At 42.6% G+C, this 14,658-nt stretch overlaps 1 protein-coding gene across 10 annotated transcripts in view; it reads left to right on the plus strand.

Annotated features, from left to right (window-relative positions):
* Positions 1-7,862, plus strand: part of gatad2ab (GATA zinc finger domain containing 2Ab) — a 125,807-nt gene extending 117,945 nt beyond the window's left edge. For all 10 annotated transcript variants that reach the window (XM_041204343.1, XM_041204348.1, XM_041204340.1 and 7 more), the window contains 3 exons: positions 112-198; positions 1,411-1,594; positions 3,133-7,862. In XM_041204343.1, the coding sequence (XP_041060277.1) occupies positions 112-198; positions 1,411-1,594; positions 3,133-3,266 (405 nt within the window). In that variant the 3' untranslated portion in view covers positions 3,267-7,862. The remainder of the gene's footprint in view (positions 1-111; positions 199-1,410; positions 1,595-3,132) is intronic.
* Positions 7,863-14,658: the final 6,796 nt, after the last annotated feature.

Below are 14,658 nucleotides of genomic sequence, written 5' to 3' on the forward strand. Positions count from 1 at the left end.
GGAGAGGGGGAGGCTTGTGGCCAAAGCCTCCACTGCAGGCATTTACCTTTCTCCTCGATGCATGTGTATGAAGGAGATACTGGCGTAGAAAAAACACTGTTCATTTTGCAGGAGATTGAACAACGGATACTGCAACAGACATCGTCTACTGTACAGAGCAAGCAGGACCCTGCAGTACAACATCACACGTTGAAACAGGTATGGAAGACAAATAATTCACAAAATGAACCTTTAAAATAGAAAGCACCAAATTGCAAAGCTGTCTCCTTGATTAGTTATTAGTGTTCCAATGCTGACTTCTCCCAGCATTCTGTTTGTGCTCACAGCAGATGGAGCATTTTCATGTGGACTGAAACTTGAGCACGTCATGGGTGAGATGAATGTGTTAGCTTGCTGCAGAATTAACAAGTGACCCTTTCTCGAGATCTACATTGGAAAGATGTACTGGATGCCCACCCAACTCCTCTGGTTGCTGTGCAAGGTGGAAAATTGCCATGCATTATATTTCAGGCTGCAGCAGAAATCCAAGTTTATTGCAAAATGCAATTTACACAGAAGCTAAATCCAATCAAAAGTGATGTAATATTTAATTTTCACCGGAATGTTGAATAGATTTCTGAGCTCAAAATAACTGAAGTTTTCAATATTTGTGGAATCCCTTCTGTAATAATCCTAATAGCCAGTTGGTGAAGGAAGAAATCAGCCAGTATTAACTTGGAATAGATTTATTCACAAAGTAAAACATTACAGATATATACTTCCTCACATGACCCAGACTCTGAGAGTCTCTATGTGCTCAAGTAACCATCCAATCAATCCCCTCCACCTGTATACACTTAACTCCAATAGACATGATTAATACCTTCTCAATTCCATAATTCAGATTTGGGTGACCATGCTGTTCCACCTCACAGCTGTGATGTAGAGCTAAGTGGTCGAAAAAAATGACCTAAAGATATAGTGACGGGCTGCATTAAAATATACCTGATGTTGGCAACTTCTTTTGTCATCTTATACCAGAAAACACTGTCCTCTCTTGAGCTGATCTGAAATAAACCCTGTTTGCATATCTCAAAAATGCAATCTACCTGAACACTAAGACTGACAGTAATTGGAATTTTACTTGGATAAGCTATTGTTGGAAGTGCGTAATTGTGAAGTTGGTGGAGTGAATGGAGTGTTCTTTTAAAAGGTTAGGACTAATGCAGAGTAGGGAGAGATTTATTTTGCATCTAACCCTTCTTGTACTTGACCTGTGAGTTTCTTAATGTCTACCTTCTGTGCTCAGAGTGTGAAAGCTCTTAAACCCTGAAGTTCATTATCTTTTGAGTACAGATCTGAGTCAAGTAAATAGACAATAATTAAATCTTGCATTTTTGTAAATAACTATGATGAATTTATTTTATCCAGAGCTCTGGCCAGCTGTCTCGAGGGCCACAGTCGATTACAGCCAACCCACGAGGAGTGCTGCACACGTTTAGCCAATCGTCTCAGCTGCAGAATGCGGCTCTAGTCAGTAGGCAGAGTAAGCATACTGAGAGAGCCGGGAGCAAAGGCAACACCACCACCTGGAGGAAACAGATCACCAACACAGGTAGATCAACAAGACTCTCCATTTATTAGTTCTGTGTCTCGCTGTCTGCCCCATGCATTCGTTCTCAGCCTGTGCCTGTCCTCCCTGACAGTCGAACCAACTTCTGTTTTATGTCAAACTGAATACACAGCGAATGACTTGAGCTTATCCTGACTTCAATGAGATCTTTAGGGTATTCAGTATAACAACCTACGTTGATTATTGCATTTTTAACATAGTAAAATGTTGCAAGGAGCTTCACAGGAACGTTATCAAAATTTGCCACAACAGCTCAATCAAAGAAAAGAGCCTTAAAAGGAGAACGAGACAGTGATGTTTAGGGGAGGGAAGTGAAGGGTTGACCAGGCTAGAAATTGGAGAAGCACAGAATTCTCAGGGTGGAGGAGGTAACAGAGTGGAGTGGGTATGTAGGGATTGGAACACAAAATTAAATGAAGTTAACATTGACATGAAAAAGAAAGCTGAAAATGTTTTGATATCAGTGAAATCATAGTTTTGGCCATGCACAGCAGACCATAGTCAACTGAGCAGACTGACACACTTTGCCAAAACTGAACAAAATCAGCACTCTTCTGAAATGTATCCACTTGCTTAAGTTGAATTCCATGTCACATTAGCTTGTGTATTCCTTGTTGCCATCCCTGTAATTTTCTCTGTCTTCCCCTTCCCTGTGTCTCATGTTCACCTTTTGACTTTCTATTTGATCAAAATATGTAGATTTTGTTCCTTAACTAGCTTAGTTTCTCATAATTGGGGTGCAATCTTGCATGTTCTTGATAGTCGTTTTGGTGATATTTGTTTTTAATGGAAGTATGGTATTGAGGATGGGTATCCAAGCCGTGTTGTTTTGTGGGCTCCACAAAGCGAACAATTTTCCTTCCCTCTAGTTCTGTAGAGGCCAGACTTTGCACATTTCGTACATCCCCTGCTTGAACCTTAAACCTTGTTACAGGAAACTGCAGTACTGCAGACCATAGAAAGGCTTGTATGCTGTGCAAACCCAGAGTGAAACCTTGCTGGATGTTGTCAAGAACAGCTAAATGGCGTCCTTTCTTGCAAAGCCACCCTGTGTTACCCAATTTAGATTAAAATGACACTTAGTCTGCATTCCCAGAAAGTTACTTTATAGGCCCTCCAATCTGTAGCCCAGTGTTTGTTTCCATGGGTATTCTCTTACCCACCTGCCATATAAGTTGGGTCCAAGAAATGATGCAGGAAGTATTATTGTGTCATAGCTGTGTTATTCAGTTTAAATGATCCAAATTGGTGCAGGCAGCTGCTTCCTAACTTTACCCAGATACCTCAGGCTTTGAGCACAAGCCAGTGTGGAGATTGAATACTAAAGGCAGCCATAAGCGGTAAAGAATTTGTAACAGTCAAAACTGTTAGTTAGGGGATAAGAATGAGAGGAGAAAACTCAGGCCAATGTGCCAACTTCCATTCAGACATAAATAATTTGGAATCTGCTCATTGGATTCTGTGAGGATGCTGTCTTTTTGGTGCAGTGACTAACTTCTGGCGCTTCTCTCCATTTCCAGGGGTTACCATGGCATACGTTAGCCCGAATCTATCGGTGCACAAGACAACTTCAGCCGTGGATCGTCAGCGCGAGTACCTGCTGGACATGATCCCCTCACGATCCATCAGCCAATCGGCCACCACATGGAAATAAATCGGGGTGGGGGTGGGGGGGGGAGGGAAATAGCTCTGAGAGACAGCTGCCATCACCTTGCACCCCTCTAACTGCTAACATGCAGTCCAACAGTCAGAGGTGTGGAGCCCACGTCAACCCAGCAACCCGGCGATTTTCCTGTAGCCCTATCAGATGAATTCTGGATTTCTTTGCCCTTTGGACACTTCTTACACAATGTATAAGGAAAAAGTACAACATGTGACTATTAGAAATGGGTATTCATTTTGTCAGATTATAATGAAAGCTGTATGGGGAAATGAGAATTTTTTTTTTTTACTTGCTCTTCGTGTGAGTGTGAGCGTGTGTGTGTGTGTGTGCGTGCGTGTGTGTATGAGAGCGCATGTCTGTGTGTGTGAGCACGAGCTTGTGTGTGTTTGTGTTCTGTTTCTCACCTTCATAGTGTAAAGGACACCACCATAAGTCTCAAGTTCTACAATAGCTGTATAGTTTTTTGGGGGTTTTTTTTCTTTCTCACACATCATGACCGCAAACACAACCTTGTGTCAATCAACGTGAGGGGTAAAATTGAGAAGAGGGCTACTGAGCCGGTTATAGTTGGACATTTTGGAGCGTTCCGTTTTCAGGAACAGACTTGATTTTTCAAGCAGACTGAGCAGTGTTGAAGGACCACCAAGTAGCTTAGCCTATGCTGTCCAAATTATGAGGACCCTGTCTTCTCCCATGATATGGATAATATATTCTTTGTAACTCCCACTCTTCCACCTTTAAGCATGCTTGCTTAATCGCTTTTTAGCAAACCATGTGATTTCTTTAGGATTTCATCCACCTAACCCCCACTCCCCCAACCTGCTGTCCATCTGTACTCACTTAACTACATAACCTTAGTTTTAAATGGGGGGGTGTCATCTTTTTCACAATAAGAATTCATTTTTGAGGATAGAAATAGGCGGTTATGCCCTATATTACATAATGTGCAATGAGGCTAGGGATTTCCAGTATGTCAATTTCCTTGCTGCCCAGAGCCCACTTTCCACCAGTGGAAGTGGCCCAGTGATTCCTTCCTCCCATTCATGGTTGCCACTCTCCAAAAACCCCACACACACACCAATGAACATCACTCGGTTTACAGGCAACACACTTAACACTGTAGGAATAGATGGGTAACCTGAGACGCAGGTTGTTTTCTATTGCTTTGGGTGAGGAGGTTATTTCAACAAGGGTTTTGAGATTTTTGAGAGTTCGATGTGAAGTTAGCTGGTGAGCAGGCTGTCCTGAATATCCATTCTGATCAAGGACATGATATAAGCACAGACATTGCTCCACTTTGCGAAAGACATTTCAGAAGGGTGATTAATCTCTTCATTTTTATTTAATGCTCCTCTACCCTCCATTCCCCGCCCCCCACAATTGTGGCTCTGCTGCTATTTGGGAACCTCCACATTGAAGTGCTTGGGCTTGTTACCCTATTGTGTTCAAAGCAGATCTAGTTTCTATGTTTCCAATGCTAGATTTTTAAAGGGACCTGGATCTCGGTCTGCGTTCCAAACTCATTGTGAGAGGAGGTGAAGATTTTCTTCTTAAGACTCATGTGCACTGAGTCCAGCTAGAGCAGGAGGCTCTTGCTGCATTTGTGATCCCAGGCCATTTAGGTCAGTTGTCCTTATCTGAATGCCAAAACGCTCTGACCAATATTAAGCCATGTGTTTACTTTTGGGCAGTGACGGACTAGCAGTGGTGGGTCAAGGCTATTTTGTCAAGGCGGAAGTTGCAACGGCAAAGCCGAGGGAGGAAGAAGTGGAGTGGGGGTGGCAGACGTAATAAAGAACGCCCATAACATTCAAGTATGGCCAAGTACCTCTGCACTCCATTCCAAGCTCCGAGAAACTGGAATTGAAGCTGTCGTTTTAACCCTGTTTGTTTCTCCTTCCAGTGTGAATAACTTCTTTTGACGTTTAGGGAAATTTTTTTATTTTCCCCCTCCTTTTTGATATCTGATTAGTCATTAGGAAACCATTAAATAGATTTTGCCGGTTGTCTCTGTTTTTTTGCTTTAAATCTTAGGGGTTTTTTTGGATATGATTGGTTAGCTGGAATAAGAAATTTAATTCCACCAAAGTTAGATTAATATTGCGGAGTGCATTTGGACCACTGCAGAGATCAAAGTGTAATTTTCAGAGACCCCAGCATTTGCAAATAATCAGAGCCTGGCTCAACCCTCATTCATGGAAATGAGTCAAAATGAGCACGTTCGTGATTTTATAAACCTGCGTGCAGGGACGTGTGGTAGTTTATGCACAATTCAGCTTCAAAACCCAACCAACTGTTCCCAGGGTCAAATAAGGAACAGCAGAGACTTAGTAAGTGCACCAATACACTGCAGAGCTGAGCACCATAGAACAGGTTTCAGGTTTAATCCCGGTTTGATCTCAGCAGATAGGGGCACCAGGAAATTGCTACCCTTTGCTTCTATGCTCCCTAAGCTAGGAAACATCTGCCAAGGTTCATGCTGCTGGTGGCCATCCAGTGACTCCTATTGGGAAGTCCAGTCGCGTGTGTGGAGGTTAAGATTGATCACAACTGTTTGACGCAGCCTCTAGACCCTCCTGGCCCCCCCACACACACACCCCAAACCACAATAACGGTGATCGAAAACCCTCCTCTTCAGCCAATTCATGCATGAAGAGCGACCACTTGGATGAGGTTCCAGAGGACTGCCCGGGTCACAATGAGACCTGAGAGGGTAGAGGAATGCGGCCTTCACACATTAGTCACTGCTCCAGATTGCCTCCTTTATACTGCTTGTGTATGACTACCAGAATAATTTTGTCCCCTCATTGCAAAACAAAACGCACACCTTCCTGGATATATTGTACCAGTGTCTTTCATTATATTGTATTTTTTTTGTTTGGAGTGGTGAGGTGGGAGGGTTTGCTGCGGGGTGGTGAGACTGGGAAGTTTGTCCATTTTGTAACATATTGGGCGGAGCTGGATAATTGGAAGTTCTCTTGGAGACTCGGGTTCCCTGTTGCAATGTACATAACTGAAGTTTTTTTTTGTTGTAGAAGTTTGAGTTTATTGCGATCTTTAATTGGATCTTTACGCGGTATGGCATTCAAGATTCAGGGTGGATTGTAGACTTGCAGTGGGTGCAGAAAATGGCCCAACTGTAATCCACTCAGAGATTGGGTTAGACCGTGTGATGGTATTTTTTTTTGATTGTCCCTGACTCACTCCCTCTTTTGTTCTCACTGCCCAGCATGCTTTCTTGGGAGAGTTGGGCTCTGCTGACTGCCCACTGCTCATTAAGCCAGAAGGAGACGTACTTCTATCCTTAAGAATGTGTTGGTTCGCTTATCATTTCCCCTCTTGCTCCCCTAACTGTTTACATATTGAAGTTGGTTGCATCAGCTGATACAAATACTACAAGTTTTGGAGAGCCATACCCAATGTGTTAAGTTAATGTAATGCATTATAAATGATAAACTATGTGCCCTGTACTTTTTGCTCTCTAACGGGGTGTAATCCCTAAAACCTCGGATTGGGAACTCAAGAACCGGAGTATTCTTCAAGATGGGGTGGGTTAATAACTTCAACTTGTTATCCACCATCCCATCTTGGGGCTCTCTCTCCTTCCTGCTCCTCTTCCACCCTCCCCCATCCCCACCCCAAACCCACCTCAGAAAGAAAGGAATGGAGATGCAGACGCAAGGGATCCAACCTCTGAAACCAGGATTCAAGCTGAACCCCACCTGGTGTGAAGTCTCGTGCCTGCTGGCATGTGTGTTAGTTTGGGGGCACTCTCGATTAATGCAGTTCCTAGTGGACATGGGCCCACACTATAATATATTTGGACCATAACTGGGCCTTTTAAATCTGGTCAGGCGAGGGTCATCACTTTTTTGTTTTTGGTTTTGTGGCAGGTTGGGGGGGGGACATAACTATGTTCGACAGTTGTTTTATACATTGAAGGAAATGTAGTCTACAGGAGATCGTTGTGCCTCATTTGGACGATAGTAACAAATTGATACCAAATAAAGCGCCCAACTTCACTGCGACAGCGAGAGTTTGGGTTGCAGGATAATCGGAAAGCTGCGACTCCCATCTTCCTCTTCGGACCCCATTCCTACTCTCTTCCCCTCCCCTTCCTTCCCCAAAATTGGTGATTGGGGGAAAGAAGAGGAGTGAAGAAAGAGCAACCGACAGGTATTTTTCTAGAATGAATGCAAACACCCCAGAAACCTCAAGCACACATTGTCTGTAAGCAGAAACCGTTTTCACGTGGGAGAGCGGCCGTGTACGTGGAAATAACTGCAGTTTTAACAGAAAAGTCGCCCTGTGCAAAAGAACTTTTATCTCCACTTTGCATTGTCAGCAAATTTATATTCCAGGTGACTGAAGTCACGAGTCGATGCAGACGTGTCGGTTATCTTCTGGACCTTCTATTTACTGTGACTATAGCCTTTAATAGAAAGAAGTTTCAAAGAAATTGCTCGAGATGTCCATTCCCACTGAAGCCCTGTTGGGGAATTTAAATCCATGCTTGAAATGGATTATGTATATTGTATTGTGAGGGATTTTTAGCATTTGAATGACAAATAAACAGGACAAACAGCATTGTGGCACTTCTGTCTGTACTTCATGGTGTTTGTTTTACATTCTTGTTTTGTATACTTGTACTTATGAAGTGGAGGATATTGATGATGAATGAAGACTTTTTAATTTTTTTGATGGGATGTGGATGTCACTAGCAAGGCCTTTGAACTGAGTGGCTTACTAGGCCATTTCAGAGGGAATCTAAGAGTCAACCACATTTCTCTGGAGTCACATGTAGGTCAGACCAGGTAAGGATGGTAGATTTCCCTCTCTAAAGAACATTAGTGAACCAGATGGATTTTTACAGCAATCGATTATACTTTCACGATCACCATTACTAAGACCAGCATTCAATTCCAGATTTTAATTGAATTTAAATTCCACCTACTGCTATGGTGAGATTTGAACCCTTGTCCCCAGAGTATTAGCCTGTGTCTCTGGATGACTAGTCATTATCACTAAGCGCCCCCCCCCCCCCCCCCCCCCCCCCCCCCCCCCCCCCCAAAAAAAAAAGCTAGTGTCAAGCATGCTCAGGTAAGATATACTTTAGGGAGTAAAACTTCCCTCTACAGCCTATGCTGCTCCATCAAAGACTCCCAGAGCAGGCTCAGTCTACATTGAAACTGCCCACTCCAAGAGGTCTTAGGGAGGGTCTTAATAGGAGAAGTGGGATATGGAGTGGTTTGGGAAGTAAATTCCAGAGCTTTGGGCTCAGCCAGCCGAAGGCACCCTCACAGGATATTAGTGGGTTGTGCCGGATCAGTGGTTGGTGAGAGAAAATGGAGGCCATGAACAGATTGAAACACTGGGTGATAATTTTAAACTTTAACTCCAGTTTGCGGGAGGGTTGGGCACCAATATCAATCAGCAAGAACAGTGGGCAGCTTTGAATATTTGAAGATTCAGATGTACTGTACAGAGAGAGGCTTTGCTTTACATACGAATTAGGAGTAGGCCACTCAACCCGTCGAGCTTGCTCTGCCATTTAATAAGATCATAGCTGATCTCATTTTAATCTTGACTCCACTTTGCTGTCTACCCCCAATAATCTTTCATCCCTTGCTTATCAATCTACGCCTGCCTTAATGATATTCAAAGACTCTGCCTCAACCACCTTTTGAAGAAGAGAATTCCCAATCTCTCAACCCTCAGAAAATATATTTCCTCATCTCTGACTTAAGTGGGCAGCCATTTATTTTTAAACAGTGACCCTAGTTCTAGGCTCTCCCATAAGAGGAAGCATTCTTTCCACATTAACCCTGTCAAGATCCCTCAGGATTTTTATATGTTTCAATAAAGTCATCTCTTACTCTTCTAAACAGTGGTTACAAGCCTAATCTGTCTAGCCTTTCCTCTCAAGACAATCTGCCCATTCCTGGTATTACACTAGTAAACTTTCTCTGAACTGCTTCCAACGCATTTACATCTTAAATAAGGAGTACACAGTATTCCAGATGTGGCCTCCTTTATAAATGAAGCATAACCTCCCTACACGTGTATTCCCCTTGCAGTATATGATAACATTCTATTAGCTTTCCTAATTACTTGCTGCACCTGCATACTAACCTTTCGCAACTCATGCACTGGGACACCCAGACTCCTCTGCATCTCATCTGCAATCTCCCACCATTTAGGTAATATGCTTTTTTATTCGCCTTGTCAAAATGGACAACTTCACATTTTCTCACACAATCCATTTGACAGATCTTTGCCCATTCGCCTAACTATATCCTTTTGTAGACTCCTTATGCCTTCTTCACACTTTCCTGCTTTTGTGTCATCAGCATACTTAGCAACTAGACCATCTTCATGCCCAATAAATGCTATAGAGTGATCAAGAGGTCTCCTTGTATTGTCTCCACTTTGTACTGAAGGGTTGCCTCATGCAGTGCGCTGTATTCTTGGCTTAATTAAAACAGTTGTCTGCTTTAATTTTAAAAGTTAAAACCTGGCACTGTTTTTCTCCTGACCGTTGGTTTTGGAGAAGTGTTCTGAAAGCTTCCCACACCTGCACACTCTATTGATATTTTTTTTTTAGTATGCGCTGTTCATTGATTGCAGCCATGGCACAGATTACAGTTAATGTCTGTGGGCAAGGGAGTAGTTAAAAAAAACCTGCCAGTACATGAAAAGGAAAGGTTTTTTGGGGGTGGGGGAGGTGGGGTGCAGGTGTACGTGGAAAATAGAGGGTCGGGGAGGTGGGTCTAATTGGACAACTCTTTCAAAGAGCGGCAAAGGCGCAATGGGCTGAATGGTCTCTGAATGTAAGGTCCTATGAATTCACACTTCTGATTGCTCTCTGGTGACCTCTCCTGGAAAATGTGTGTTTAGAAGAGTGACTTGATTGAAATATATAAGACCCTGAATGGTATTGACAAGGTGGACATGGAAATTATGTTAACGTTTCGAGCCCATATGACTCTTCATCAGAACATTCATACGGACTCGAAACGTTAACTCTGTCTTCCTCTCCACAGATGCTGTCAAACCTGTTGAGTTTTTCTAGCAATTTTTGTTTTTATTTTATTTCCAGCATCCACAGTATTTTACCTTTATATTAAGGAAATTATGTTTCCTCTTGTGGGTGAGTCCAGAATTAAGGAGCACTGTTTTAAAATTAGGGGTGCCGTTTTAGGACAAATGAGAAATTTTTTCTCCAAGGGTTGTGCAACTTTGGAACTCTGCCACCGAAGGCGGTGGAGGTGGGGTCATTGAATATTTTTAAGGTTGAGGTCAATAGATTCTTGATAGACAAGGGAATCAAAGGTTATTGGGGTTGGATGGAATGTGCGATTCAAAATACAAACAAATCAGCCATGATCTTATTCAATGGTGGAGCAGGCTCTAGGGGCCAAATGGCCTACTTCTGCTCCTACTTTTTGTTTGTTGGTAGTCACAGAGAAGTGTTCTATAGCTCTTGAGAACACTGCTTAAAGCCTACATGGAAAAATTGCTTGGAAAGATGTGCAACCTGTAATAGCCATTAAATAGTTGTAGAAAGGCATTTGGTGAAATATTCATTTTTATTTGTCCACTGTCCCACCAGGGTCACAAAGTTCACACACACGACCAATCAACCAAGCAAGAAATAAAAGCTCAAATCAAACAGAAATTAGTTGCAAGGGCTGGCTTGTCCCAGATTGCGGGTCTTTGACCGTAGTCTGCAGAGTAGACAGGAGGGTTCTTCGTCCAAGGTTTATTTCCCCAACCAACATCACTAAAAACAAATTCAAGTTCTTAACAAGTTACTACTTGCCTTGTGTAAATTGGCTGCCAGATTTTTTAATTCTTTTATGGAATGTGGCCTAATTGCCCTTGAGAAGATGGTGGTGGTGGTGGTAATGAGCCACTGCCTTGAACTGCTGCAGTCCATCTGGTGCAGGTAAACCCACAGTGCTGCTGGTCGATGCCGGGTGGTGTGTCCGGTTTCATTCCTTTTTGACTTTGGTTGGTACAAATGTGCGACTTGCTAGGCCATTTAAGAGGCAGTTTAAGATTTGCCATGGGTCTGATGGCATATATAGGCCAAATCAGCAAAGAATGGCAGATTTCTTTCCTTAAAGGATATTAGTGAACCAGATGAGTTTTCAGGACAGTCTATAATTTTTCATGGCACTATTACTGAGACTAGCTTTCAATTCCAGGCTGTTTGTTTAATCAGCTGAATTTAAATTCCACAGCTGCTGTGGTGGGATTTGAACCAGTGACTCCAGGGCCATTACCCTGGCCCTCTGGATTACTACACCATCTCCCCCAATTGCAACTGTGACTACATTTCAAAACAATGTATTTATTTAGCTGTAAATCTCTTTAAGATGTCCCAAGGTTGTGTGAAGTGCTACCTAAACATAAGACTTTGCTTTCAACAAGGAAGGAATCAGAGCCTGATTAATTGGCTGTAGCTATACATGTCACTTGTTGGACTCTCAACATATCCACAGCCACTAACCTCATCAATTCTAAACCAGATGCTGTAGGCCATTTCGCGCAATGGCTGAAGTCAGTGTTTATGCATCATTGCTGCTGCTTAACTCAATGGTATTTCAGAATTGTTCACTACTATATCCCAATGTTATATAGTGACAAACCTGTCTCCACCTCTACTGTACCCCAATGTTATAGTGACAGACCTGTTTCCACCAGTACTGTACCCCAGTGTTATACAGTGACAGACCTATCCCCACCAGTACCATACCCCAGTGTTATACAGTGACAGACCTGTACCCATGAGTACTATACCCCAGTTTTTTGCAGTGACAGACCTGTACCCAGCATTACTATACCCCAGTGTTATACAGTGACAGACCAGTCCCCACCAGTACTGTACCCTAGTATTATACAGTAACAGACCTGTCCCCACCAGCACGATACCCCAGTGTTATGCAGTGACAGACCTGTCCCAACAAATACTATGCCAACTGTGACTCAGTTTGTAACACCTTTTCAGAAGGTTGAGAATTTACAAAATCTAGGCTGACATTTCAGTGCAGTACTGAGGGATTGCTGCAGTTCCAGGTGCTGCCTTTCAGAGATCAAGTATCAAAACTGGCTAATGGTATAAACATTGTGAGAGAAAGGAAGACTTGCATTTGTATAATGCATTTCACATCCAAAGTGCCTTAGAAAGTACTACTTCTGAGTTCTAATGTAGGACATGTGGCAGCCAATTTGTGCACAGTAAACTCCCACAAACAGCAATGTGACAGTGAATGGATCATCTGTTTCAGTGATTTTGGCTGACACATTGGCCACATCAGAGCTCTTCTAAATAGTGCCATGGGATTTCCAAAAGGCATTTGATAAGGCGCCACATCAAACGTTACTACACAAAATAAGAGCTCATGATGTAGGAGGTTGGAGTAACATATTAGCATGGATAGAGGATTGGTTAGCTAACAGAAAGCAGAGAGTGGGGATAAGTGGGTTATTTTCAGGTTGGCAAGCTGTAACCAGTGGAGTGCCATGGGATCAATGCTGGGGCTTCAACTATTTACAATCTATATCAATGACTTGGATGAAGGGAACAAATGTATTGTTGCTAAATTTGCTGATGACATAAAGGTAGGTAGGAGTGTAGGTTGTGAAGAGGACATGAGTCTGCAATTGGATATAGATAGGTTAAATGATAGGCAAGATATTGGCAAATGGAGTATGACATGGGAAAATGTGAGCTTGTCCATTTTGGAGAGGAGAATGGTAAAGCAGCATATTACTTAAATGGAGAGAGACTGCAGAACTCTGCAGTACAGAGGGATCTGGGTGTCCTGGTACATGAATCACAAAACATTAGTATGCAGGTACAGGAAGTGTTTAGGAAGGCAAATGGGATATCATCATTTATTGCAAGGGGAATGGATTGTAAAAGTTTGCTACAGTTGGACAGGGCATTGGTGAGAGCTCATCCAGACTACTGTGTACAGCTTTGGTCTCCTTAGGAAAGGATATAATTGCATTCAAAACAGTTTAGAGAAGATTCACTTGACTGATTCCTGGGATGAAGGGGTTTATCCAATGAGGAAAGGTTGAACAAATTGGATCATTATCCATTGAAGTTTAGAAGAATGAGAGGTGATCTTATTGAAACATATAAGATCCTGAGAGGACTTGACAGGGTGGATGCTGAAAGGATGTGGGGGAAACAAGAACCAGGAACATAGCTAAAAATAAAAGGTCTCCCATTTAAGACTGAAATTAGGAGATTTCTTTTCTCTGAGAGCCGTTAGCCTGTGGAATTCTCTTCCCCAGAGAGCAGTGGAGACTGGGTCATTGAATATTTTTAAGGCTGAGTTAGAAAGATTCTTGATTGACAGGGGAGTCAAAGAGTATCGGGGGTAGCTGTGAAAGTAGAGTTGAGACCACAGTTAGGTCAACCATGATAAAAGCAAAATACTGCGGATGCTGGAAATCTGAAACAAAAACAAAAATAGCTGGAAAAACTCAGCAGATCTGACAGCATCTGTGAAGAGGAAGACAGTGTTAACATTGAGTCTGTATGACTTTTCATCAGCCATGATGTCAAATGGTAAAGCAGGCTCAAGGGGCTCAATGGCCTGCTCCTGCTCCTTATTTTGTATATTGGTATGTATCTTTTATGTCTGTCTAAGAGGACAGACGGAATCTATTTTCAACATTTCATCTGAAAGATTCCATCTGTTACAGTGCAACACTGCCACAGAATTGTCAAAGCTCCTGGTGGGCCCTGTACTGATCACAAAGTAACTGGCCACAGTGTTCAGAGCCATCACCACCTGTGCTCAATGATCTACATTGGCCCCTAGTCCAGGAGCACCTCAATTTTAAAATTCTCATCCTTGTTTTCAAATCCCTCCATGGCCTTCTCCCTATCTCTAACTCCTTCCAGCTCTACAACCATCTGAGATTTCTGCAGTCTTCCAATTCTGGTTCCTTGCACATTTCTAATTTTAATTGATCCATCATTGGTGGCTGTGCCTTCAACTGCCAAGATGCTAGGCTCTGGAATTCCCTCCCTAATTCACATCACTTCTCCAAGATGTGGTTTAAAATTTAGCTATTTCAGCAAGCTTTTTACCCCACCCTAAAAAGCTTTGTGGCTCATTATCGAATTCTGTTTGATAACCCTCCTAATGCAACTTGGGAGATTTTAACATGTTAAAGGTGCTGTATAAATGCAAGCTGTTGTTGCAAGGGGTAGATTTATTGCTATTTTAGCTATTTGCTGTTTGTATTCCTTTTGATGGCCTGTTAACTAATCTTTGAAAAATGAACCCGTGTTGCAGCCAAGGCCCTCCCTTAGCTGATTTCAAAAGTAGGGGCTGAGGAATGGGTAGACACATAT

The sequence above is a fragment of the Carcharodon carcharias genome, chromosome 14, assembly GCF_017639515.1.
Source record: "Carcharodon carcharias isolate sCarCar2 chromosome 14, sCarCar2.pri, whole genome shotgun sequence".
NCBI lineage: Eukaryota > Metazoa > Chordata > Chondrichthyes > Lamniformes > Lamnidae > Carcharodon > Carcharodon carcharias.